Source organism: Micropterus salmoides, unplaced genomic scaffold (genome assembly GCF_014851395.1).
Source record: "Micropterus salmoides isolate LMB-PRFRI ecotype aquatic unplaced genomic scaffold, ASM1485139v1 Ms_hic_scaffold_13, whole genome shotgun sequence".
In the NCBI taxonomy this organism is placed as follows: Eukaryota; Metazoa; Chordata; class Actinopteri; order Centrarchiformes; family Centrarchidae; genus Micropterus; species Micropterus salmoides.
This window is the reverse complement of record NW_024040374.1, coordinates 11,169,212-11,196,753: the sequence shown is the minus strand read 5'-3', so window position 1 is coordinate 11,196,753 and position 27,542 is coordinate 11,169,212. Positions and strand designations below refer to the sequence as shown.

The 27,542-nt window shown below is 39.0% G+C and overlaps 2 protein-coding genes across 2 annotated transcripts; one reads left to right on the top strand and one right to left on the bottom strand.

The window, feature by feature from the left end:
- The first annotated feature begins 669 nt into the window (after nucleotides 1-669).
- ndufs7 (NADH:ubiquinone oxidoreductase core subunit S7) lies at nucleotides 670-6,887 on the top strand. Its single transcript, XM_038715529.1, has 8 exons — nucleotides 670-685; nucleotides 1,612-1,648; nucleotides 2,272-2,343; nucleotides 2,447-2,567; nucleotides 3,528-3,707; nucleotides 4,689-4,735; nucleotides 4,995-5,083; nucleotides 6,377-6,887. Exons 1-8 carry the CDS (start codon nucleotides 670-672, stop codon nucleotides 6,472-6,474), a joined length of 660 nt encoding a protein of 219 aa, XP_038571457.1. The 3' UTR covers nucleotides 6,475-6,887.
- Nucleotides 6,888-9,406: 2,519 nt separating this feature from the next.
- gamt (guanidinoacetate N-methyltransferase) lies at nucleotides 9,407-13,955 on the bottom strand. The gene is made up of 6 exons (XM_038715528.1): nucleotides 13,606-13,955; nucleotides 11,776-11,921; nucleotides 11,580-11,643; nucleotides 11,061-11,128; nucleotides 10,688-10,798; nucleotides 9,407-9,678 (listed from the first exon to the last, which is right to left on the bottom strand). The coding sequence occupies exons 1-6, from the start codon at nucleotides 13,781-13,783 to the stop codon at nucleotides 9,538-9,540; spliced, it is 708 nt and encodes a 235-aa protein (XP_038571456.1). The 5' UTR covers nucleotides 13,784-13,955; the 3' UTR covers nucleotides 9,407-9,537.
- Between the last annotated feature and the right edge of the window lie 13,587 nt (nucleotides 13,956-27,542).

Below are 27,542 nucleotides of genomic sequence, written 5' to 3'. Positions count from 1 at the left end.
GAAGTCCTTTGGATGAGGGACGAAACGTCTTCCAGTATCTTCAACCAAGTCCAGTTGCCCTTGATTTTAACCTTTGTTGGATAACTAAGACCTGGATGACTGAGAATCTTCATAGACATATGGGGTAGTGATGGTGCAGTGGATAACATGCCTTTGGTGTGAGAGACCCGGGTTCAATTCCCCACTGTGACACACACATCAATGTGTCCCTGACCAAGACACCAAACCCCTAGCTGCTCCAGAGCCGTGCAACCTCTGACATGTGTAGCAATTGTAAGTCGCTTTGGATAAAAGCATTAGCTAAATGAATAAATGTAAATTTACTGTGCAAGAATAAAAAGCATGTTATGTTACACCCTCAGAAATGAGGAAAAAAGAAGGCAGATGATTCAAAACCTCAGAACGATGAAAGTACATTAGTAGATTTAATAGATATTCTGCAAAGAACTCAAGAGTTGAGTGTTATCTAATCTTATTTCATTATCTTACTAATTTTATTTATTTATTTATTGTTTGCCATTCTGATCCAAACTCCATACCAGTTGGTGGCGGTAATGCACGGCCAACAAACTCAAAAAGAGGAGGAGGAAGAAGAAGAAGACGACGACGACGTTCTCGGGTTGTAGCGCCCTCTGCCGCTCACCATCTGACATACCTGTAATCTCAAAGATGGCGGCGTTAGCTGGTAAGTGATGTTGTGACTAAAATTAAACGCTTTTTGTAAACAGTACAGTGTTTTCAGGCTTATTTTATTTGCAGAATTTAAAAAGTAAGCATATAAATGTGCACCACCTAGCGCTTTGACTGTGTCAGCAATCGGATTTATAACTTTTAGTGAATGCTCACACTGACCTTGCTCCGTCTGCGTTAGCATGGAGGCTAACCAGGTTAGCTAACAGTACATGAACTCCAGCTGCAGTTCTAGTTGTCGTTAGCGAACACTAACGTTATTTAACATACGTAACAATACATGTAATTTTAAAACTAACCGGGTGACTGTTTAGTAAAGTTTCATTTATACTGTGGGTGGACTACCACGTCTGGTATGTGGCTTTCTCCACTGCGTGTCATCCACTGTGGGTACGATTATCAAACCAATCTCCTCGTGAAAACTCTGCCAGTTAGGTGTTCTCACCTGTAATGTTATTTGTGAACATTATACCGCGTGAAGTGTCCCTTTTACAAATCGCGAGCGCTACTCGTCAATTCGTCATGCTCTAAACACACCATGCAGCACAATACTAAAAAATAAAGCCCATATAAGGGTTGGCTATACTGTAAGTTACAAAACAAATTAAAATGGGGTAACATGTAGCATTCAATTGTAAATATTTTTATTATTCTGAGAACAGCAGAAGTTGTGGGGCCACAATGTCCAGTGTTTGCTGTTAGGTAATCTCACCAGGATTACAATTTTTGTCCATCACAAATGGGCAAAAATGCTACTTGCTACATATGGATGTAGGCTGTCACACCTGAATGCACTGTTTAAACAAGGCCACACTTTGTTCAGTGAATGGACAATACAGCCGATAAAACATCTGAAATACTTACAATATATGACTGTTATTATAAAATGTCTTCAGTTTGTTAAATGCTTTTATTTTGCAGCGCCTCGCCTGGCCATGTTTGGCTGCTTTTCAACAAGGTAAGAACCTTTAATCCTGTTCCATGTTTCGAAACTTAATTTAAACCAGCTCTGTCCAGCTGATCCTTCGACTGCTTGAGTATTATACCCTTTATAGATGTGGAGATGGTCTTTCATACCCACATTAATCACTCGGTAAAGGTGCAACTAATTGAATTCAACCTTTATTTTGTAATTTTTTTGTCAATTTCTCAGTTATGTTTTTGAGGTCAGATTATCTCCCTTTAAAGAGAATAGGACTCCGAAGAAATCCTCACTCAAAAGCAAGTACTGAAACATTTGCTGTGCTTGACAGGCTGTGCAGTCTTGCTTTTGGCAGCAGGAGCATTCAGCCTGTATGCTGCTCAGAGGAATGGTCAAGTTAATCCTTTAAAGCATCATCAAGTTTATGAAGCTCAGACAAAATCATTGTCTCCCACAATAAAGTCTCCCCATCTGTCCATCACACACATTACCTGGAAATGCTGAAATGTCACACTGTAGTATTACAACATTGTCTTCATGTGGAACTGACTGTTTGTGGGCATTCCATTATTTCACTGACCTTATCCATTCATTTTTATAACTCAGCTTTTTTTGTTGTTACTGTGGTTTCTCGCTCTGACTTGCTGTCCATCCAACAGGCCCATTTCATTCTTTGCTGTTCAACAGAAGAGTCTGCATAGCGGTGCAAAAAGCGAGAATACCACCACAAGGTGACTTTTCGAAAGATTCTCTGGTGTAAATATTGGAATGAAGAACAGACACACAGTAAACAGTCTGCACATGGTAAAGATCCCCTCCATCCTTCTGTTGCAGTGTGGTTCCAGTCAGAGAGAAGAGCACGGCAGTGGCAGCAGCCAAACCAGCGTCTGTAGCCAGCAGCAAGGGGGAGTATGTTATCACTAAGCTGGACGACTTGGTTAACTGGGCACGCAGGGTGAGTAGATGTTGCTGTGTTAACACCCACATACAGTGTACGTTGAGAGAATTTGACTGTTTTGTGTTGGTCTAAAATGTCACATGGTTGGTGATGTTGCCTTTTGTAAATGGATCTCTGTCGTTTATTTAAATGGCCACTGTTCCATCTTTTAGTCATCTGAAGACTCATCTTTCTGAGCCTGTTAAGTGTCTGAACCTTCTACCTACTCACTTTATTTTTATTGTTTTACTATGTTCACCAATAATTGTAGAAAAAGTATTTAATATATAAATAGCTTGCTGGTGTAGTTTATTAGTCACACCATGAATTAAGGCAACAAATACAAAGGCAGCTACATATGTGAGTCATATTGAGTTGAATACCACTAAACGGTTAAGTTTTCAAGGCAACAAAAGTCAAATTAGAGAGGTGTCAACAAGCCAGAGAGTTGTTGCCTGAATTTATGTGGCTGTGAGTGAAAACACAGCATAACTATGTCATTTAGCAACAAGCAAAATCTTATGAATGTTGACAACATGCCAAACACAGGTTTCTAAGTGGTCTCTAAGTGAAACACTGACTGACAGGCAGTTATGGGGTATTTCCTTAACAACACCATACAATTGCTTCAGTCTCAATAAAACTGAACTTGACCCTCAAGCTGTTATTTACTGTTAGTCTGCTGTGTTTTCATGTGTTATTTTGTCAATGCCCTGTATTCCTAAGAAACAAGCTTAAAAAACCCAACTAATTTCACAATCTGCCAAATATCAGCAGAGAGAACAATGTGAAATCGCCAATATATATTGACATTGCCTCTTAAAGCAGATAAATTGATGCATCTCTAATCTACATGTGCTCTTGAACTGATTGAGCAATGAGTTGAAGAAAGTGATGCTGTGTTTTTGTATAGCTGTGTGAATGTGTCTGCTCAGTTAGTGTTTTGTTGACTTGTCATGTCTCTGCTGTTCCCCTCAGAGCTCTCTGTGGCCTATGACCTTTGGCCTGGCATGCTGCGCGGTGGAGATGATGCACATGGCGGCCCCTCGTTACGACATGGACCGCTTTGGAGTGGTGTTCAGAGCAAGTCCCCGACAGGCTGATGTCATGATTGTGGCTGGAACGCTGACTAATAAGATGGCTCCGGCTCTGCGGAAGGTGCGGGAGGGAAAGGGTGTAGTGTGACCGGAGCGATGGTGCTATCAGCATCTTACATTTAAGTATAATTCAGCTAATGACACTCCAAACAACCCCTTTAGCTACTTCGCATTTGAAGTGGTACCAGTACCTGGAATTCGGTAGTTAAATAAATAAACAAATAAATAAAGGATATTGTAATTCACAACTTAAACAAAGTATAAAACTAACTACTTGAGCAGTGAATATAATATGAGACGAGCCAGCTCGTGCATTTTTTCTCCACATGAGTTGGCCATGCACACTTCACGCGCTGACTGAACGTTGTGTTGATGTGTATGTGCATGCGACCAGTCACGTGATGACAGACAGAGATAATACCATCAGGTTAAAAGCAGGCAGGGGGCAGATGGTCTACAGCTCTGAGTGACTGTGGCTGCCTAGTGGCACAGACTCAACCTTTACATTCACATTTGCCAAGAGTCTGGATGTCATATTTTCCTCGCACGGGGACACTGCAGCGAGAGAGTGAGACGCGCCTGATGCATGGATTGTCCTTCTTGCTAGATTATGTAGTCTTAGTCTCTCTCTGTCTCTACTTTACTGCTATCACCCAGATGCACTCTCAGGTACTAAAATTTGGCGCAGATTGATTTTACGTGAATCGGTACTCGGTAGTGCCGATGTAATTCATTTGGTACCTACCCTAAATGCTGTCTCAAGTTTGATTCAGGTTTGTGAAATTAAGAAACAATGGTGGAAGTCCTGTTTTTCTGCTCTGCTTGCAGACATTTTCAGTTGCAAGTGCTCTCTCTCTGACTTTTCTGTCTGCAGGATGGGAGCACTGAGAACAGTAGAGCTGTTTTAAATGCTGGATGGATTATGACCAGCCTGTCGGTGGATTGGTAGACTGGCATGGAGCTGTCCTCCAGCTGAAAGGACAGATTAGTTGTTAGTCAGACATTATATAAGGGTGACTGAACTGCGTCTTCTTGCCAACAGGTGTACGACCAGATGCCTGAGCCCAGATACGTCATTTCCATGGGAAGGTAAGTTAACTCCTGAAGAGATTTATATGCTAGCAGTGTAGTCTGTCCTGTATCTGCAAAGTCTCCACAGCTGATCTGATACTAATATTTACTGTGTTACTCAGTGTTTAGCTTTGTTTCACCCAGTATTGTTTGACTCGTGTCTTTCATTGTAGCTGTGGTGTGCTGCAAGCCACTACCATGTTTAGGGTTAGGGTCTAAACCTTTACAAGTAAGTGTCTTAGGAAGTAAACGTGTGCTGATAATTTTCCTCTTCCAGCTGTGCTAATGGAGGAGGCTACTACCACTACTCATACGCTGTCGTCAGAGGTTGTGACCGAATTGTACCAGTGGACATTTATGTTCCAGGTAAACTTTACTGCACAATATGGGAATGATAAAATGTACAAAATCTCTATAGCAATAAAAAATACCGTTCATTAAAATTAGAACATATCAAACATACCCTTTATGGGGGGGTCCCTGCAGCCAGGTTATACAATCTTGTGTGAAAGCCTTCACTGAACAGACTGTTATAACAGCAGATTAAAGCCTGTGGTTTTAGAAAGAGATGTTCACTAATCGCATAAAAGTGGAATGTTTGGGAGTCCACACACTTTTAGTCATGTAGGATGAGTCCAGACAAGTTCCAGAAGATCGTCCCTTCTGCTGCCGCCCCATTGGACCTTTGGGGAAAAATATGTACTGTAGTCAATGGCAAGAGACAACTAATTATTTGATCTTGTTTAAACTGTACCCTGAATAACACATGTAAATTTGCAAGTCAAGAAAGTTGCAGTATAAGAATTGAAAATAGTTGATTAGAAAGATCACAAACCCAGAAGTTTCATATTTGATGTCATAACTTACAGGAGCTAACGTTACTGAAGTCAACATCATTAGGTGAGACGTTAGCTAGCATTACCACTTTCACATGTTGGTGATGTATGGGGTGTTGATGGTGCAATGGATGAGACACATGCCTTTGGTGTGAGAGACCCGGGTTCAATCCCCCAGTGCGACCCATCCACCATTGTGTCCATGAACAAGAGATTTAACCCGTTGTTGCTCCAGAGGCGTGCGACTTCTGACACAAATAGCAATTGTAAGTCGCTTTGGATAAAAGCGTCAGCTAAATGTTATTTTATTGTTTTGTGACTTTCTTGACGGACAAATTTATCTTTTAAATTGATAACCCTCAACTACCTATTTTGTTTGTTTTTTCAAAATAAGTTCCCATGGAGGAAGGGGGAGGATCTCTGTTCAGGATCATGTTTAGGAACAGTTGTTGTACAATTTAACAGTAGTAGTAGGTTATAACTATGAGTTCTTGTAATTGTATTATTATTATTGGTAATAGATGTAATGTAGCAGTAGTAGATTTATTAGACACTTGAATTAGAAATAAAAAGATGGTAATATTAGTTGTGCTGGAAGTTAATTTAGCATTATCTTGTCACTATGAGGCAAAATTCAACAGCCTTCATACTGCATATTGTACAGTCATTATTTTGTGGTATCGTGCAGGCTGATAGGATCAATGTGCAGGCTGATAGGATCAATATGCGGCATCAGTAGCCAAATATATAGATGAATTACCAGAGTATGAAATGAAATGCTGTTCATTAGTCACACTGAATTTCAGAGTTGCTCTGTCCTCAGGTTGTCCCCCCACTGCAGAGGCTCTCCTTTACGGGACTTTACAGCTGCAGAAGAAAATCAAGCGTGAGAAGAGGATGAGGATCTGGTATCGGAAGTGAATGTGTTATGTGTGTGTGTATCTGGCATGTAAATGTTGTATTTCAGGTTTAATTTGGAGCGCTGCTCCTCGTCCATGTAGAGCTGCAGAGACTAACCTCAATAAAATCATTGTTGTAATTTACTCAGTACACCGCTGCTTATTTTCAACCAAACAGCAGCAGTCACTCAGTTCACTTTTTCTGCTTCTTTAGTTCAGTATTAATATCTGAAGACTGTTTCTGTAACAGGAAAAACAACAAGATTTGTCAGAATTTAAACCAGTTTAAATTATAATTTATTTTTATTCAAGTAGCCGTGTTAATTATTTTCGTCTTTTTAATCTCAACCTCTCAGTTAGTCATGACCATAAGATAAGAGTCATCCTATATCATCTTAAATATTTTGTTGAATAAACTGGGCTCGCATTACTTTAACATCAGGTGTCGTTCATTCTACTGTGACTATTGAAGCCAAACCACTAGGGGGCTCCTGTGATCAACTCTGACCTTCAGTGGTCTGTGTCAACAGTAATGGTTAGAAGCAAATTAGTATTTATTATGTGTTAACTGTTTATTTACTCAGTCTGCTAAAACACTGTACCAACCCACAAACAACAAATACCACAGTACCAAGTCAAAGGTGAATTTCATTCAATGGATATTCAGATGGAACTGTAAACCAGCTACTGTGGTTATGTATGCAGAGAGAAAGCAGAGCTGGTTTATGTTTCTTCAGGGTGAATCAACAGACTCAAAGGTACAGTCCTCTCTGCTGTTGAAGCGTTCTTTTGGACACTTCTTGCCTATAAGTTGCTTTGAATAACAATGTGCTTTGGTGCCGTGATGGCTGTGCAGTACCAAGAAGATTAAAATGAAACCGTGTACTGTTGACATTGACCATCCACACGTTAAATATTGATTATGTTTAAAACTGCATCTAAGTAATGTATACCCAGTTACTGGGATTCTTATACACATTAAAACAGTCAGTCGTATACAGTATCTACTTTATTTTGAAGATGTTTCTGTCTCATTGGGTGCCAATTTTGATATTTTAGAGAAAAGTAAACCGATAATGATTTTAACAAAATACTTTGAATAAGAATCCCGTAAATTGAAAAGGAATTGTGACTGAGAGATATTCTCAGTGGGACATTTTACAGGTGAAAATAAACTTGTCCGTGCTCTCGGGTGACGAACTATGCAGTGGTGACATTTTCTAAATGACCTCAAACATATCTTTGGCATTTCAACACTACAATTTCCAATATTTGACAAACATATTTGCTGATACGGATACATCTGAAAACTTATGAACTAAGATAGGGATACTTTGATACAAAAATTCCAACAGTGTGGCTTCACTTTACCATTTTGTTTGTTTTTCTTGTACCATTTTATATTCTCCGAGATATATATATATTTATCATAAGCTAAAATCTTCTGGTAGTATCGGCCATGCTGATGTATTGATCGGGCTTTAAGACACACAGCATGCCAAGCGACACTTAAGACAGAAACGCTTCTTTATCACAACAGAACAAATCAAGATATTGCTGCTAATGTATCACAAAAGACTTATGTTGCATATGAAATATTTGCCCCACCCCTAAAGGTGACTAAGTAAGGAGAAGGACTGTGGGGTGTCAACTATTTTCATTATAAATTTATTGGCTGATTAATTTGATTAATCAGTTTTGAATTTAGTCTATACAAGCTTTAAAAAAATGTTAAACATGCCTATTATTACTTCCCAAACCTCAGGAGACATGCTATCATCCATTGCTTTATCTGACCAACATAAAACCTTAAAGATATTAAGTTTACTGCCAGATATGAGAAAGAAAAGAAGGTAAAAGAAGGAAAATCCTCACATTTGAGAAGCTGAAACCAGACAGTGTTTGGAGTTTCTGCTTGTCTGATGGACTAATTGTTTAAGTGAATTCTTGCTGTCTTAGTTTCTTTTGCCTCTTTATATTTCTCAGTATAAGAGTGTTGACTTAACTGCTTAAAACATGAATCGTGATTCAGATCTCAGCTCTGCCAGCTGCTGTAGTTTCCCACCTGACTGCAGCCTGGTGTTGCATCATCTGACCATCCAATGATTAATGTGCACTCGCCAGGTGGTGACTTATTCCCACATGTTGAGATAACACACACTGTTATCTGCGGCTGTAAATGAAAACATACTGTACTCTGTGTCCATCTCAGTCTACTGGGTAACAGCTGATTTATTGTTTTATTGCTTTTCATTATGAGGGAAAGCTGAACATTAAACATGTCTTTAAGACACCAGAGTATTATGCATATTATTGCATATTGCTCATTCTCACTTTACTGTATCATAAAATAAATCTAATTAAAGGTTTTTAATTTGAAAACTGAGCAACCTGCTCGTTTTCTTCATGCTTATTTGAAAAAAATTCACTCAATTTAGTACACTAAATTTGGAAAAGCATACTCCTCACATGCATGCCGCTGAGCAATTTTGCATTTCATAGACAAATTCCCACAGGACTAACACAAATCTGCAGTGTTGAACAGTGAGAAAAGAGATGATGTCTGAATCTTAGACTATACGGTCTGAAGTTCATGACAAAGCAAGCATTTAAACATGCTGCAATAAATCTACTGCTTGGTCTAAATTTGGGTTATGCAAGAAAACATACTGGGTGATTTAAGACTTAAAACAGATGAGGCTCGGTGGGGTGTAAGTGCATTTATGGTGGTTTCTTGTGGTTTCAGTCTGCTGTTGTCTCACATATTTGCTGCTGTGAAGAATAAAATGTATCAGTAGATATATGTAGCACAGTCTGCTTGGAGGGAGCGCCTACACGACCTTAATAAACACCAAAACTTCAACTCGGATCAAGAAGTTAGTCTGTAAATAGCTTGAAATATTGAAATTTAAACCACAAAATGAATGTATAATGAATACATGCACCTTGTAAACTGAGTTTGGATGGACTTGGCTTTATTGAAAGATGGCAAACACTGAAATAAACAGACTGAGGAGGTCAGGAAGGTCAAATGAGAAGGCACATTATAGTAAAAATAAAAAAGTTGCAGCAGTGTCTTCGGACTTTACTCCTTGATGATGGTGGGTGTGATCATCTTATTGAAGGAATAGTATTTGCATTCGCTGGGTGGTGCAATGTCCATGGTGGTGGTGCTAATTTTCTCCTTCTTGAAGCCGGCTTGCAGCAGATGAGGCACCTGGGTCTCCTGAAAATCATTAACAGGTCAGTGTGAGGTGGCTCATGGCTTTATCAGACCCACCAGCCTGATCTTGTTTATCATTAACCATGAAACTACCGCAGCACGTAATTCAGGACGCCCTCAGCTCAATCAAGTGACTGAACTACTGATAGGTATTATGACGTTTACTCTTCTTTGCAAGACACTGTTCACTGCAACATGTCACTAAAACTCTCCACTGAAATCAAACATTTTAGGGATGTAAGTCTTCAAATAAAAATATGTACCTTTCATCCTGATCTGATCTTTACAAAAAATTGTGGTTGAAATAACTTTAATGACAATAGCTGTGTCCCTATTCTACACTACAAACTAATTTAAAGCAGGTTTTAAATGACAAATTTACTCAAAAAAGACAGAATGAATACAAAAAAAAATACATAGCGTCATACACAGCTAAAATAAAAATAAAATATGCATGAATAAAAAAAACAACATGTTTACAAACTTGCACTGAATGAGGTAGTATATCTCAGGTATTTGTACTAGTAGTAGGGCTGTACAAATGGAATTGTAAACATGACAGTAGTGCAAAAAGAGTCATTAAAGTGCAGAAACAGAGAGGGGAGAGATCAGGATGGGAGTGTTGGTCGTGGAGTGAACAAGGGAGGAGTGTGTATGTGTGTGTGGTGCTGGGTTCAGGGGGCTTTACTTGAAGGGGTGGGGGTTGTAAATGGGTGAGTAGATTTCAGAGGTAGCCATATTCAGATAGGAGAAGAAGCTGTTTCTGAACCTGGTAGTGTGATCTCTTAGGCTCCAACAGTGCACATATTGTAAAATTAAAGTTATTATAACATGGTAAAATTATGTTGTTTTATTTGTTGTTTGCTAAATGCAAAAAGCAGCATACAATAAAGGATATTATAAAGTACATAATGTATACAATTACTGTAGTATGAAATTGGAACCCATAACCTGTAACAGTAAAGTATAAATAAAACCGTTTTTCCTTGAGGAAGTAATGAAGGTGACCAACCTCAAACATCTTGTCAATGTTGCTGTATTTGTTCTTGAGCAGCTCGCCCCAGGAGGTCAGGTTGCAGTAGGTGAGGACCCCGCCAGTCTTCAGCAGCCTGTGAGCGTGACCCTGCAAACAAACACCACCACATCAAATCAGTCCTTTAGCTCTGTCTGGATATCTTTGCACTAAAGTCATTAATACGGTTTGTTGATACATGTTTTGTACTATTATTCAGTATCTTTTTTTCCCCACTTTTCATGCGAACAAATCCAAGTATTCAGTGTTTATCATCCTCCATAATTGTAATCTTTTCAGGACTCCTGCTGCCCTACACAGCAGGGTTGAGTGTAACTTATTAGGGTGTTGTGTTTGGATTTTAACTACCTACCTTAATGAAGTCAAACTGGTGAGTGTGCCACGTTTCCTCTGACAGGGGGTATGTGTCATACAGGATACCTGAGAGAAGAGGGACATCAGTTTTAGCAGTGTGCATACAATAAGTAAATTAATCAGTTTTCCACACATTTTATTAAGTGGCTCAAAGAGTGTTCATCTCAGACACCGGTGGTTGAAACATTGAGGAACCTTGAATGGATAGCGCATCCTCATACCAAGTTTTAACAATCAATAACTTTAAACTAAGCGTCCAAACTAGGTTGCAGTAATGCTTTCACCCTGTCAAGGTAAACAATTCTCCACTCGTCAGATTTGACAAAGCGTAAAGGGAAGACACTGTTTGACAGTACTGTGGTGTTTAGCCTACGGAAATATTTTGTTATTTACACCAACTGTGTGCTCCAATATAACTATAAACTCAGGTGCATCAAGCTAAACTGTGTGCTGAATATCTCCACATGTGACATTGTCACATGTGTGAAATTTCCCCATGCCTGGTTTGATTTCTTACCATCGAAGTGGTTGTCTGGCAGGGTGGGAACAACGTTCTCCCAGAGGCCCTTCAGTGGGACGACCTGCAGCAACATAAACACCAATCTCATTCATCCGCATCTTCACATTTAACAGTAAAACGAGACCTGTGCACATGTTCCAGTAATCCAACAAGATAACACTGGCATGATGATTCATCTGTGGGGTCTACTGGCCTTATGTGGCTGAGACTTGGCCCAGTTCTCCAGTCTGGCGAAGACGCCGTCGTTGCACTCGATGATCCAGTGCTCCTCAATGGGGAAAGACTCAATTTTAGTGGCGGCGATGGCCATGCCGAAACCGATCTCCAGAACCCGACCACCTATTGGGCACAACACCACAATAAGAATATTTTTGTTTACTCTAAATGTCCTAGGAGAGCTTTGATGCTGTGTTTGTGTGTAAATAGGCAGGGACTATTCATGGTCATGGTATTCACTATTATGGTATTTCCCTCCTTTTGTGACAAATTGGCTCAACTACTGAATGACTATGAACACTGAAATTTTCAAAAGTTCAGTTTGAGGCATTCAGTTGTCCAGTGGTCTAAGATGAATACACTGTATCTATCATGGGTTCAATTCCAGCAAAGCTGTCTCTCTACAGTGTTTAATAACAAATTCGATATAAAGTCTCCTGAATGCTCCTAAACAAAACCAAAGTCATTTGAGTTTCACTTGTACAACCCCACCTCCAATGAAGCTTGTTGAAGCTCAGTAACATACCAATAGCATTATTTTTGAGCCATTGCTCTTATAGACTAGCAAGACCCTAGACCATACTCTCCACGTTTCGAGTTTGAGGTTTCTCCCCGTGTTTGCTGGGTGTGGAGGGAAAGCCAGTTGGTTGTAACATGTGGTTAGGCAGAAAGGTCAAAGGGTTTCATTTCCTTTCAGAGATGCATAAAAATAGATGAGGGGTAAAGGCTATTTGTTGGTGCTTGACCCCTTCATAATGATTTGTGAACCTTTTAATCAGCAGCTCAATACATTATTCACATTTTAATTCCAGTTTGTAGGAAAATTGTCTGCAAAAATGCATGAAACTGCATTATTTAGACACTATATAAATATAAATATTAAGTGACATTTCCAATGAGAAAATTACATTTTCACATCCTGTACATTCAAAATTGTTGCATGTAATTGCAAAAAAAAAAAAAAGATTTGAAAATTCTGAGGGATAACATAGGCCCACTGAAACAGTCAAACTGAACTTCCAGTTTAAGAATTAATCCAATATTGTGACATTGTCAGTGTCCAAAATTCCCAATGTAGCTGACTGCTTCATACGTGTGTAAGTAGTTCATGCAAAATAAACGCATTTGTGCGGTGTGGCGTCGACAGTTGTAGTGCACATACATGTCTCTTCACGCGTCTGCAAGGATGTGTGGAAGCTAAGAGAATATGAGCGCGCCCCCCCCCCCGCAGACTTCATGAGTAGAGTAACAGCTGCTGTAGTATTCACCGAGCACCACGCTGCCCACACTCTCCTGCGTTACCACAGATCATTTATCAAAAATTAAGGAAAACGCTAAAAAGGTGTGTAAAAACTCCCAAACATTAGAATTACAAGTATATAGTATAACAAAATCTCAATAATACAACCACCTCACAAACTTTCAAAAATGCATAGGCTATTTCCCATAAATAAAAGTTGTATTAATGTTTGCGAATAGTCTAAACATGTGATTAAAATTTGTTTTTAATGCCCCTCACCCTTTAACAAAAATCTCTTCTTTTTTTTTACACAAACTATAAAGTAGTCAAGCAACAGTTGGGTACAGTGTGCTGATTTAATGTCTTACTGACAATATGTAGGCTACTTGGTTGTCCGTGTTTTGAAGTTATACTCAGCTGAAAGCAAGCAACAATTTAAATGACAGTAAAAGAGCGCAGCTATTTTGGGGCAGTCCTGTAGTCCATTATCGGACGCAGCAATGAAAAGAGTGTGTGTCCGATAATGGATGCCATTAAACGTCCATTTACTCAAACTGCCACTTTTACCTTTTGAGGCTGCGACGGTCGAAAGCGAGTGCATGTACGGGGTCTCCCAGCGCTCCATCACGGGTTTGCCCATGATCTCCAGGTGTGTGTCGGTTTCATTGTAGCCGGCGTTTGCGTCGTGCCAGGAGGCCTTGCAGTCCTCGCCTTTGGAGAATATGGGCTGAGCGGCGGAGGTCATGTTGTTGTGATACGGAGGAGGCGGTGGTTGTTCGTTTGGCTCTGGGAAACGGTTTGGCCGGCCGTTCTCTCAACATGGAAGAGGGTGAAAGGCAGGAGGCGGCCGTTTATATCGGACTCAGAAGTGCTGACACCGCAGTAGTTTCACTACAGGTCAAAAGCGCGCACACACATTCCCAGACAAGGAACGGAGCCCAAGATCCTCTGGAGAGAAGATGGTTCGCTCAGCAGTAAACAACTGGCTCACTTTAGTTTGCAACATGTAAGCCTCCTGTACACTTTAAGTAGCCTATTTTTCTGCCTTAAATACTACTGGGATAGTTGATATGTTTAAGAAAAAGGTAGTGCCATTCTTTGGGATTTGGACTGTTCCTTCACAGCGGTGTCCGGTGTAGTTTGTTCCCCTCTGATTGTCAAACTAACACAGGTAAACTATTTCCTAGTTTGCCCACATGAAGCTCTTAAGAGAAAAAAACAAATTGGTGTCATTCCCATTTTCCCAGGGTCCTATGTTCCCAAGATTTATATGACACTAAATGGTAACATGACAAAAGGTCCTATGCTCCCCAGTTCTAGTTAAGGTTAGGGGGCTAGAGAACTGCAAACATAGATATATTCCCAAAAAATGCAGTTGAACAGTTGTTTATAGCCTACACTTGTAATGTCAAATCATCCCGCTGTCATTGATGTGTGTACAAATAACACAACGTTCAACTTTGAACTTTCAGGCAATACTCAGCTGTACTTTCATTGTGAAAGTTTTTGATGCTAGTACTTTTACTTGTAACAGAGTATATCTACACTGTGGTATTGCTACTTTTACTGAAGTGAAATATCTTAGTACTTCCACCACTTGCTGATTTTTTTTTTTTTTTTTTTTTTTTTTTTAACAGTGGGCTTCTAGTTTAGTAACAACTATGGGGCATGAGGACAGTGATTTCCCAAAGACTCCAGGAAGTCGCTGTGTCTGGCCAGGAAATAACACATAACACCCCTAAAACTGAAACATTTTGTCTTTACACCTAGGTTTTTCTAGGTTTTCTAAATTAAGCTAACTGTCGCCTAGCTGTAGCGTCATATTGGACACATAAAGAGTATTGATCTTTTCATCTGTCTTTTAGCAAGAAAGCTAATGAGCAGATTTCCCAAAATGACAAACTATTCATTTAAATTTCGCATTTGTTTATTATCTTGAGTGATTGTGTGGTTTGTTCACTATCAATTGAATCGTGCCTAATGAGGGTCAGGGTTCACTCCAGGAAATACATTTGTGTAATAATGTATTTTGACACTTCAGGTAACCGGTGGCATTTAATGGACTGTATTGATGCACGAGGTTGGGATTGTATTGTCAAATAGTGTTTCCTGTGTGGATTATTTGTGTGGTACCCAGAACAAGCAGCAGAGTGGGAGCTCTGTCCTTTTCTGCTCAGAGTGTTGGCATGGACAGCTGAAGTCAACCTTTGCACTGGATCTTATTCTCACTTGTACATTTGCTCTTATTGTATAATATTATTTGAGCAGCTTGAAGAACTGTACATGTATCATAAGAAGAGCCTTAATTACTAGTCTTATTGAGAGCTGCTCTACTCGAAAAAGCAGTTTCTTTTTTTAGGGCTGTCAACCAAAGAAAATCTTGGTGGACTGAAATTCTCCCTTCTTCAACCAAAGTGATCAATGGGGGGGATAAAAATCTGCACGTCATCTCCAGATTAAATAAATCTGCACTCTACCTGGTAGCCTAAAAGGATCAAAGTTACACAACATTGCCATCTGCATTCCTGCAATCTGACCATTTCTTTTTCACACATAGCTATCAAGTGTGTCTATCAAGACAGCCAGTCTCAAGCCATTAGTGATCTTGAACCATTACCAGCCCTCATTAAAAAAGCAGTCTGTAGTAAAATATACACGCACCCACAAACATTGTCATCAAAAATAAACATTATACACTCAGCTCCTCTGTCTGCCGAGGCTGATGTAGCGATTTGTGCTGGTTCTTTGACGTGGTGTCAGTTAGTTTGGAGCCGTAAATGTTCAGTTTCTGTGCAGACACAACTGATGCAGGAGCTCTTTGGAAAAAACTTTTTTAAGCACTCCTGCATCAGTTGTGTTTGTTATGGAAATTCTTTCTATTGTTGTATTGGGATGATGATTTGGCAAATATATAAAAGTCCTGATGGCATTATATGAAATTAGAATTAGGTGTGATAAGGTCAACTGATTACCACAGATACTGCAGATTTATATAAGGTCTATTATCAGAGGAATCCAGATACACTGTTCACTATGGGAATAGTATTAGGATCATATATAAATTAATTTGTCATTTAGGGTGTCAAACATTTTACTTAAAATGACAGGGGACCTGAAAACAAGCCCATCTGCCCCCAAACCCCTAATAAATCATATTTTCACTATTCTTCAACATCACTTTTCCTATGTGTTGTATGATATACTGCACTGTGAGAAAAATGGATCATCTGATCATCTTCACAGCCCTTCTGCCCTGGTTACCCATCATCCACTTCAGTCCCATTAGGTGAAGCTGAGTGGGACCGGCTCCTCAGTGAGGGTCCTCATCAAATCGCAGGTTTTCATCCACCTACCACTCTTACAGGAGGCTCTTCATTCGCACTGCCTTTGAGTAACCCTTATTTCCGCAGAAGCTCACATTCGTGCAGCAACCACAGCACTCTGACACAGAAAACAATAAACCATTACTCTTTTTGTGCCATTCTCAAACGTTGTCATGTCACAGCCCTAAAAAAGCCCATCAGAAACCCTTTGATGAGATTTAGCTCCGGGAAATGTCCCACTTTGGTAAATGTTGGTGTTGAATTGCAGAACTACTTGGGCAGATGAGAGTGAAACCTAACGGGATCATATCCAGGGATTTCAATTGCAGTGCTTTCAAGGATATCCGATATATCAATGCATAAGAGGACTTACAAAACATTACACAGTTGATAACCCTTCACCCCACTGTAAAGACCCTCAGGTCCTCAGAGCAAAGTCTACACCTAAAGGTTAAACGTGCCTTTGCTGCCGTTTCCTCTACTTTAGATTAGCATTTCTCAAAGCCACATGACAGCTAAATCACTGCAAATATTCTAACAAAAGATCTTAAGACCCAGATCATTCATTCCTGTACATGAGTCTATGTGCTTTATACATATTATCCTGTCTTTCATCTCAAGGTTCAGTTTATTCATCCATTAAAAAAAATACAGTGCACCCCTTTGTAATCAACCAACACGGATTACCAAAACATGGAAAATAAATACCATAAAATAACAGACAAAAACAACACAAAACTACATTTTATATTTAAAAAGTTAAGACACCTGTTCAAACATCACACAGACAAACTGGGATTAAAATGAAAATAATCTTGACGATGTTTTAAACAGTGCTAGCAAATATTTATTTAATGATTTATTTACTCCTTTAACCCCTGCAACCACATGTAGAGCTAATCCTGCAATCCTTCCACTACCCTCCTATAAGCTTTCTTCATTTGCACTATTTAGTTTCCCTTTTTATTTCTTATTTTAGTGCTATCTTTTATATAGTTTGTTTTATTTTATTGCCTATTATTGTTCCTCTTCTATTCTAACTGTGTGCAACCGTGTGTTGTATAAATAATAATAATAATAATAATAATCTTCATTTGTAGAGCACTTTTCAAAAACAAGTTACAAAGTGCTTTAACAAGTGTAAAGACAATAATACCCAAAAACAGTAATACAAAAACAATACAAGATAAAAGCATGAAAACATTGAAAAGACTAAAATACACGTTTAAGATAAATATAAAATTAGTAAAATAGAATAAAATAAAAGGGATAAAATAAAGTCAAATAAGATCGGGAAAGGCTCTCCTATAAAAGTATGTTTTAAGAAGGGACTTAAAAGAGTTCACTGACTCAGCCGATCTGATTTCCTCGGGCAGGCTGTTCCAGAGCCTCAGGGCCCTGACAGCAAACGCTCTGTCCCCTTTAGTTTTCAGTCGAGACTCTGGAACAGACAACAGACCTCTGCCCGAGGATCTCAAGGTACGTGCTGGTGTGTATGGGACTAAACGTTCAGAAATATAACAAGGCGAGAGGCCATGAAGAACTTTAAAAGTGAATAGAAGTGGTCAAATAGAATAAAGACAATAAAGTGAACCCTGAAGACCTCTCAATAACGCCTAATCCTTACATGATGTAAATCTCTTATGGTATCTCTATTATCTTTATTTCTCTGTAATGACATTACAATATTTGTGTAGCATTTATAGTTTCCTTTCATCACTTATTCTTGGTGACTGGTTTTGAGTATCCTCAAACAAGCATTTTCTAACATCATAGATCTTCAGAAGAAGAACATGTACTTCATCATACTACCTCTTTATTTGACTCCTGCACATCTCAATGTTAAACTAATTACTTTATGACATGACCTGTTTTGCCACAGGTCTCCTGCTTTGCACTTTCACTGTTTCCCCCTGTCATATATTCCATGTAACATGCTGCTGTCTTCAGCATTCCTCTATCCTGCTCATACAAAAGGTAACGACCAGTAATCAGAGTCAAAGAGCAAAAGAAGTCTTCCACGGGTCAGCCCGATAATCTCTTGTTTCATTATCAGTCAGTTCAGAGTTCCCTCGTGTTTTCACACAACAGTTTTCACTTCCAAAAGGTGAGTGTGACACACATCTTCCAGAACGTAAAATGACTTTGGGCACAAAATGAGATGTTTATCATTTGAAAATAAATCCTTAAAGGAAATGGCATGTGAAGTTACAGAATCTCTATGCAGTCTGGGTCAATATGTCAGGTAGGTATAGATTTATGCTGTTTTGTGTACTGTAATGTATTTTTTATTAACAGATCAGGTCTGATGCACACTTAATTGAAAAATTAAATGTGGTAACTTGTTTGTCATCAAGTTACGTATGCATTGAGTTTAACTGTCTATCAGGTTAACGACACATTGTTTTGGGTTTAAAAACATGACACATTTAAAATAATGTTTTTCCAAAAGGAACAAACCATGGATAGCAGCCCCCTGGTGGTAGTTACTATCAAGATGCGTGATGGTTTTCAGTCTATCTTCTCTTGCTTGGCAGCACAAATACCATTGATTTACTTGTGATATTAAGTCAAGACCCTTGATACACAAATCCTCTACCTAATTAGAGGTACTGAAACATTTGAATCAATCAACTGCAGTATCTGAGCCGAGTGGCTATGATGTTTACTTTAAATAAAAATCCAAACAAGTCCTTATTCAGCGACAAATAAGTATACTCAGTCAACTGTTAAGCAGTTTATACCCTCTGGCTTGTAATCATTTTTACAATGAAAGTAAACCCCACCCAATATACTCCAAAAGGGTCAAACAAACGCTCAAGATATTGTTTTCAAATCCCATTTGGATAACAGGTATATCTCACTCGCACAGAGGAAGTCTCTATCCTACCAAGCAGTTCCTCGTACATGTAAAATTCTACTTGGCAATAAAGCTCTTTCTGATTGTGATTTTGCACTGAAATACATTATAATGTAAGATCTACTTTAAAATTAGTTTTTATTGATTTTTTGTATGTAAATAATTTTGGCACAGTGTATATATATATATATATATATATATATATATATATAAATAAAAATAAAAATAAAAAGGTGCAAAAGGGGTTATAAAGATAAAGTAGAAAGACAACTAAGTAATAATAGTTTGGGCTCAGCATGGGACAGTGTCAAGAATAATGTTGGACTTAATGACAGATCAAGGAAAAAGACATTTTTAGAAGGTTTTACGGCAGACTCTGCACTGGCACAGGAGTTTAAAAAGTTTTATTCTAGGTTCGATGTCCACGATTATAGTAAAGAAATGGGTGCTTTAAGGGACAGTCTAATTAACTCTGGTCTTCTTTGTTGTGAACACTTTCAAACATGTCTTGTACAAGTCCTGGCCCCGACAACATTAGCAGCCGCATGCTGACCCATTGTACGGATCAATTAGGCTTCATTTTTTATTATATTTTTAACCTGTCTTTGTGCCAACATAGAGTCCCAAACTTATGGAAACAATCTACAATTATTCCCATCGCAAAAAGCAACCACCCAAAAATTCTGAATGACTACAGACCTGCGGCTCTAACTTTATTAGTTATGAATTCCTTTGAAAAACTGATAAAGAAAGAACTGCTGGGTAAGACTTAACACCTCCTCGACCCCCTGCAGTTTGCATACAGAGCAAACAGGGGGGTGCAGGACGCTACCATAACTCTGCTCAACCTCATATACAAGCATTTAGAGGGTAATAAAAACCATGTCAGACTGCTGTTTGTGGATTTTTTGTCTGCCTTCAACACCATTCAGCCCTATTTATTGGTGCAGAAGCTCACAGAAAACTTCGGGTTGGACTTGAACCTGGTGGGCTGGATTTTGGACTTTCTCACTAACAGGACACAGACAGTGAGAGTAAATGGACATCTTTCTGGAATATCAGTGACATCAACCGGCTCCCCTCAAGGCTCCTCTTTTATGTACACTAACGACTGCAGCAGTGAACTGACCAATAACTATATTGTAAAGTTTGCAGATGACACAGTCATTGTAAGTTTAATGGACTCCACTGAAACATTGCACGGCTCTGTACTACACTATTTTTTAAACTGGTGCAAAGAAGCCTTTTTAGACTTAAATGTTACAAAGACAAAGGACATGTGCATTGATTTTAGACGTCACCATCCAACTCCTGAAAAGACAATTATAGATGGAAAAGAGGTTGAAATTGTTGAGTCGTATCTGGGAATCATCATTGATAATAAGCTGACCTTTGAACTAAACACAGATATGCTGAGTAAGAAAATTCAGCAACATCTTTTCTGTCTGAGAAAGCTAGCTAAGTTTCAAGGGGACAGATCCCTGATGACATTGTTTTATAAATCCTTTATTGAGTCCATCTTTACTGTTTCATGTATTTGCTGGTATGCTTCTTGCTTGCTGGTATGTTAAATAAAGTTAGCATGTGCTTAAAAAGGCAGAATCCATCATGTTTGATAGTTCTCACCCCCTGCATGCAGAATTTAAGAAGCTGCCTTCTGGTTCCCGCTTCAGTCAACCATAGGCCAAAACAAATCGATGTAAATTCTCCTTCGTTCCCTCTGCTATCTCTCTGCTTAACTCTGTAAAGAATAGTTAACGTCTGCACATAAGGCTCACTTGAACTTAAACTTTTAATGTTGTGGTATTAATTTACCCATTGGTCTTACCCTGTATTTTTAATCGTTGTTGTCGTCTTTGTTGTTATGTACTGGGTGTCAACTTCTTTGCTACTGCAGCAAAAACGCCCCTTGGGGACAAATAAAGGTCTTGACCTTGATATATATATATATAATTTTTAATTATCTCTATGAACTAGAAGAGTAACTAGGATATTGTTTTTTTGAAAGAGAGTGATTTTTTAAAGGCATAAACAAAATGCTTTTTGCCCCAACTGTGTGGCATACGGTGGCATAAATCTCAGAGATGGATATCTCAAAACTTGTAACTTGTACGATAGTAACCCTGTTGTGACCCGTGTTCACCCTGTCATACCCCAGACAGGCAGACGTGTGGCAAACTGCAGTCAAAAGTAGGTTGTTGGACACAGTTTGTATAACACATTGTTACCCTTTAACAGTGGTTAAAAATATATATTTTACAGATTCTCATGTTGCTGTGTTTCCGCTCAGATTTGAGGGGGAAATCTATTAGATGTGCAGCACACAACAGGAAGAGGGTGCTGTTTTTGTTGTTTTTGTGCTGTAAGTCAATGGGACTTAAGCTTGAGAAATGGTTCATGGGAATGCCAGTCTGTCGCTTTATGGTTTAATGATAATTATCTCAGATCGGTGATGTAAGATTGACTTGCATGACAGTCTTTCCACACAGACTGTAGTGCTGCAAAGTTGCCTGCAGGTCGAATGCCTTGTGATCTGAATTGAATTATAGCACTTATCCACATAATATTTTAATTAAAAAATAACACCCACTGATTATAAACCATTATATCTGTCACTTGTGAGGGCGAGGATATTTGAACTGGCTCCCTTTTCACAAAGAGTTGCAGTTCTGTCAGTGTAATGCCAAATTGAATTCTGTTAAAAGGTACTCAACACTAACCTCTGTAACCTGCTTTGTATACAAATATTCTTGCTTTTAATTTGTCTAACTACACATGCTGAGTACTGATGTGGTGTTCGATTGGAAGTTTGTATTGTGTGTCCTGTTTGTTTAGTGCCGTTCTGTCTGTTTGAATTGTGACTCACCAAATGACTGGTACAAGACATGGAATAGTAACATTTATGTTTAATATTGTACATTTCCCTTTAAAAAAAAAAGATTTTATCGTCATTGTGAATGTATCTGAACACAAATTGGCAGTTCTGATTATTGATAATAACACCCATTCCAACACAACCAGAGTTTAAAACCCACAGGGAATAGTTACAGTCAATCCAGAGGGCATGAGGTAAATTATACCATCATGACATCCTCCTGCTCTATTTTGATTCTTTATTAACAATATAGGAGCCATTACAGGCGAGCCAGTCTCCTCTGAGAAACAGGATCAAGCTGTGTTCCTACATATGTTGTAATATTAAAAAACCCTGTTTTGATGGACTCCACTCCCAGTGGAGAGTCTGTTATACTGTATATTGGGACTGTGACATACTGAAGTGTGACCTCATTTATCCTGAGATAAAGAGAACAAGAACAACCTTCACACACAAACATTACACTGAATGAGAAGATGAATCTCAGCCTGACATTCATAGTCCCCACTGGGAGCTCTGTAAAAGCTTGGGGAATACTATAAAATTAATACATGTATACTTCTATTTTTATTGTTAATTAGTTCTACAATTATTCCGTGAAGTAAGCAACATATTTGACTTTATATGGATATGCCTTAAACAACACAGCTAAACAGACAGGCAGACCGTCAGACACCACGTGCTATGTGATAGTCTAGTTTTCATAGTTAAGCAAGACGTTGCAAGTAAAGGAAGCCAACTTTAGTAGATTCTCTGCCGCAATTGCTGAGAAATGTCCTAATTCGTAGTACAAGTAGAGGCTGATATCAGGGCTGGACTGATAATCTGGCATACCGGACAAATGCCCGGTAGGCCGACGCACCTTTGGGGCCGGTGCAATGTACATTATTTATTTATATAACTTTTTTTTTAAACGGGCCAACGATCGGCCCATAAAGCATGGACAGCGGCCCAGTCACATCTCTTACTAGCCCCCTCTGCGCTCTCTTTCTTGCGTTGCGGGCTATACAGTCTATGGTTGCGGGCCATTAAAAAAAACATTCTTCAGACGAAGGCCGCCAAATGTTGTGTTCAAATGTGTTTGCTAACGGGGCTGCAGTAGCTTCAACATCAGCTGCAGTACCCTACGTAGTGCAGGCACTGGCACCTGAAGGAGTACACTAGCTGTGGTGGCCGAGTGCTGAGTGAGAGAGGGAGCAGGACGTGAGTGGAAGTGAAGCCTTAAGCATGGAGTAGTTCAACCTTTAGGGAGGGAGGGTCATTTACAATGGGGACGCTGGGGACATGTACCCACCGTTTAAAAGTATTTGTTAAAAATGTTCTGAAAAATAGCTTGTGAATTGTCACCTGCCACCTGAATTTTGTGCTTCCTTTTACAAAAATAAAGACATTTCCACCATAAATTGGTGCAGAAAATGTCTCCAGAATGCAGGAAATTAAGTGTTTAATGCTAGACATGTTCTGGGGGGAGGATCCCCAGACCCACCTACCAAATATTTTATCTATAAATATTTTTTATAAATAGTAGGTCTGTCAAAATATATTCTTGCCTTGTGGTCATGGACACCAATCTTGTGCAGTTTCACCTCTCAGTGTTTCACCACGCCACTAATCTGACCCCCTAAACGAAACGATGGTGTATTGGTGAGGGGTGTCCGAATGATTTTGGTGGGCCGTCTCGGCCAAAAATGCCAGGGCCGATTTTTTGTTCCAGTCCAGCCCTGGCTGATGTGAATGGTTTTTCCCATCTGGCAGGACATTTTTTCACTAAATCTGACTGACCTGAATGCAGGTATTGTTGAACCTTCAGGAAGTGCTGTGCCATTCATTCAAAAAACATCTATGATAGGATGTTAAACTATTCAAAAATTAAAAAGTTTACAGAGGGCAGCTCTCTAAAACATGTAGTCTGTTTGTCTAACACAGTATGAGTTTTCCTCTCTAATAAATCACTGTTTTGCCCTGAAAATGAAAACCTTCCTGTTTGTGAGTACAAAACAGTTTGGGCCTGTATTTCTGGTACACACCCCCACCACTTTACTGGTGGGGTGTGGGGGGACACAAAAAAGTAGATGAAAAAAAAAAGTAATGGTCAGGAGGGATTACTTAATATAATATATCACTTTACTTGGGTGTGCACGAAAAGAGTAACTAATGATTAAGTAATGAGTAATTAATGCGTCGTTAGTTTTGTCAATTCACAAATATTTATGAACTTATTATTATGTAATGATTCAATACTTTAACATCGCTGTCTGTTCTCTTTACATTATTATCTATACAGTCCTCAATTCTAAGATATTCAGGAACTACTTATTAACAATTAATTATCAGGTTGTTCCTGATTAGTTCCTTACACGTTCCTTCCTAAGTAACTAACAACTCACAGTTTTGTGTACTGTATGTGTAAGTACATGAACATACTGTATTAGTGTATATACAGTCATGACCAAAAATATGTGCACCCCTACATGTCTGTCACATAATGCACTACTTCTTCCAGAAAATTGTTGCAATTACAGATGCTTTGGTATTCCCCTGTTTATTTATTTTGTTTGCATTGGAACAACAGAAAAAGCAGAGAAAAAAGCCAAAACTGAGACGTTCATTACAGAACTCCAAAAGTGGTCTGGACAAAATTATTGGCACCTTTTTCAAAATCTTTTAAGCATGTGATGCTACTTTGTTTGTAATTAAACTTGCCTGTAGCAATTCACAGGTGCTGGCAACATAGAAAATACACTTACAACCAGTTAAAATGGGGAAAAAAAGTTGACTCAACCTTTATTTTGGGTTTCTGTACCACACTGAGCATGAACAAAAGAAACTATAGAAAATCTTTGTCTGAGAATTTGAGAACCAAAAAGCATGCACAATCTCAAGGCTACATGTCCATCTCCAGAGATGTTTATGTTTACCAGTCAAAAGTTTACACTGAAGCTAATCTCCCTGAATGTAGACAAAAAAATGATGAAAGATTGCAATGAAAGATTGTTCAAATAGTGGATAAAGAATCTCAGTCCACTTCCACAAATTCAGGCTGACCTGCAGACACAGGGTTCAAAGGGTGTCAGCTTGCATTATCTGTCACCTTCTGAATGAAAAGGGAGGACCCGGGAGGACCCCACTGCTGACACAGAAACATAAAAGAGGCAGCTTGGAGTTTGCCAAAACCTACCTGAGGAAGCCAAAATCCGTCTGGGACAATATCCTGTGGACAGATGAGACTAAAATAGAGCTTTTTGGTAAAGCACATCATTCTTCTGTTTTCAGAAAACGAAATAAGGCCTTCAAAGAAAAGAACACAGTCCCTATAGTCAAACATAGTGGAGGTATCACTGATGTTTCAGGGTTGCTTTGATGGTCACTTGATGTCTTGACTGTGTGCATGGCATTATGAAATCTGAAGTCTACCAAAGAATTCTGGGGTGCAATGTAGGACCCAGTGTCAATAAGCTGGGTCTCCATCACAGGTCATGGGTCTTGCAGCTGGACAATGACCCAAAGCATACTTCAAAAAGCACCTAAAATAATTTAAGACAAAGTACTGGAGAGTTCTGAAGTGGCCAGCAATGAGTCCAGATCTAAATCCCATAGAGCACCTGTGGAGAGATCTCAAAACAGCAGTTGGGAGACTGAACCCATCAAATTTCAAAGACCTAGAGCAGTTGGCCAAAGAAGAGTGGTCCAAAAGTCCAGTACAGAGGTGTAAGAATCAATGATGGTTACAAGAGGCAATTGATTTCAGTTTTTTCCAAAGGGTGTGCTTCCAAATATTAAGTTAAGAGTGCCAATTATTTTGCCCAGTTCAGTGTGAAATTTCTCAGATTTGGCTTTTTTTTCCTGCTTTTTTTGGTTGTTCCAATGCAAACAAAAGAAATGCACATAAGAATACCAAAGCATTGGTAATTGCAACCATTATCCGGGAGAAGTAGTGCATTATGTGACAGACTGTATATACTGTATTTAGCAATGTGTCATATAAGTTGTGTGTTTGGTGAGTAAAATCTGAATCTTATTTTTTTTTTTCTTTTATCCCACCGTGAGCCTAATACTACCACGCTAGGTGTGCTTGTATTCTGTCATCAACCTTAAAGGGCTGTCTGCTATTAGTTATTTTTCTGCTGTTGTTCCAGTCAAATAGTTTTTTTCCCAAACTTTATAAAAATGAAACTTTACAAGGTAAATGTATACATAAATAGAAGCTTTTTTTGAATTTTAGAAACACATTTACAATAAAAGTTATTGTTTGTCACATGAACACATCACTTATAAATATATGAAATAACCTTGTGCTCTAGAAAACAAACTATATTTTTTTCTGACATTTATCTGGTTGTAAATAATGATTGTATATTTATTGTATATAGTGTGTAAATATTTAAACATAGAATGTTAATTGTATATTGATTGTTATGTGTATAGGGGAGAGCGGGGTGAGTTGAGCCAGTTTTTACTTGAGATGTTTTCAAAGTGAGGACATGAAAGTAATGTCTCCAACTAAAATATGTACATATAATTTAGCATGTGGTGCATCCCTGGGAGTGATCAATTTGGATTTAAAATAAACTGTTCTCAAAATATAGCTTTCCAAAAAAAGTGGACTCTTGGCTCAACTTGTCCCCACCGAGGGGTAAGTTGAGCCAAGAGTTATTTTGTCATTTCATTGTGCAAACTCAAACGCCAGGTCCAAACATTCAATTGCACTTAGACAGTGAAACATTGCAGCTATGTCTCCTAGTTGTTTCATATGAATGTATCGCTTTAAAGTCATCCTGTTTATCGTCATGTCCCATCCACCTGATGAATGGACTTCCCATTTTTGTACCTCTCCCACTACTCTGTCCAAACCCACAATAGGAGTTGAAGCCTGTCTGTCTTCCATTATAGAAGCATGACATGATGGTTTCTGGTCTAAAATGCATAATGTCACATCATTTCGATGATGCATAAGAATGCAATGTAAAGTTAAAGCTGCAAACAGCATTGGGCGGGCCCTCGCATGTGTAGTGCGTCAAGGTGTGAGGCGGCCGCCTTGCAGATACTGGAGCTCTGCCGGTGTGACAATAAATTTGCCATGGGCTTTGGACGCTGCATAAATGTGTTAATCATCACTTCCTGTGTCCCCTTTGTGGCGCTACATAGCACTTCACACTACGACTATAACTGAACATGTAGATGTGTTCGGGCAGTTATCAAGCACGTAAAGTTTGGTGCAGATGCATCTAGTGCAGTTCATCTCCTGAGATGCCTTCAAGCTGCCCCAATAACGGTCAGTTTTGAGGGCAGCATCGATGGTGACTTGATGTTGACTATTACCTATAAAGTAGCGCGGCTGTGGCCGCCGGAGCTTTTGAAAAATGGTCAAGATGGCGGACAAACAAGCCGACTTTGTATACAAATATATGTTTTTAAAAGTTTTTAGTAGTTTTCTAGCTTCTAGCAA

Coding starts and splice junctions, on each gene's coding strand:
- ndufs7 (XM_038715529.1), top strand. Junction 2,344..2,446: donor AGCGAGAATACCACCACAAG/GTGACTTTTCGA, acceptor CTTCTGTTGCAG/TGTGGTTCCAGTCAGAGAGA. Junction 3,708..4,688: donor TGGCTCCGGCTCTGCGGAAG/GTGCGGGAGGGA, acceptor TCTTGCCAACAG/GTGTACGACCAGATGCCTGA.
- gamt (XM_038715528.1), bottom strand. CDS start 13,783: ATGACCTCCGCCGCTCAGCCCATATTCTCCAAAGGCGAGGACTGCAAG. Junction 11,922..13,605: donor GACCGTCGCAGCCTCAAAAG/GTAAAAGTGGCA, acceptor TGTGCCCAATAG/GTGGTCGGGTTCTGGAGATC. Junction 10,799..11,060: donor ACCAGTTTGACTTCATTAAG/GTAGGTAGTTAA, acceptor GTTTGTTTGCAG/GGTCACGCTCACAGGCTGCT.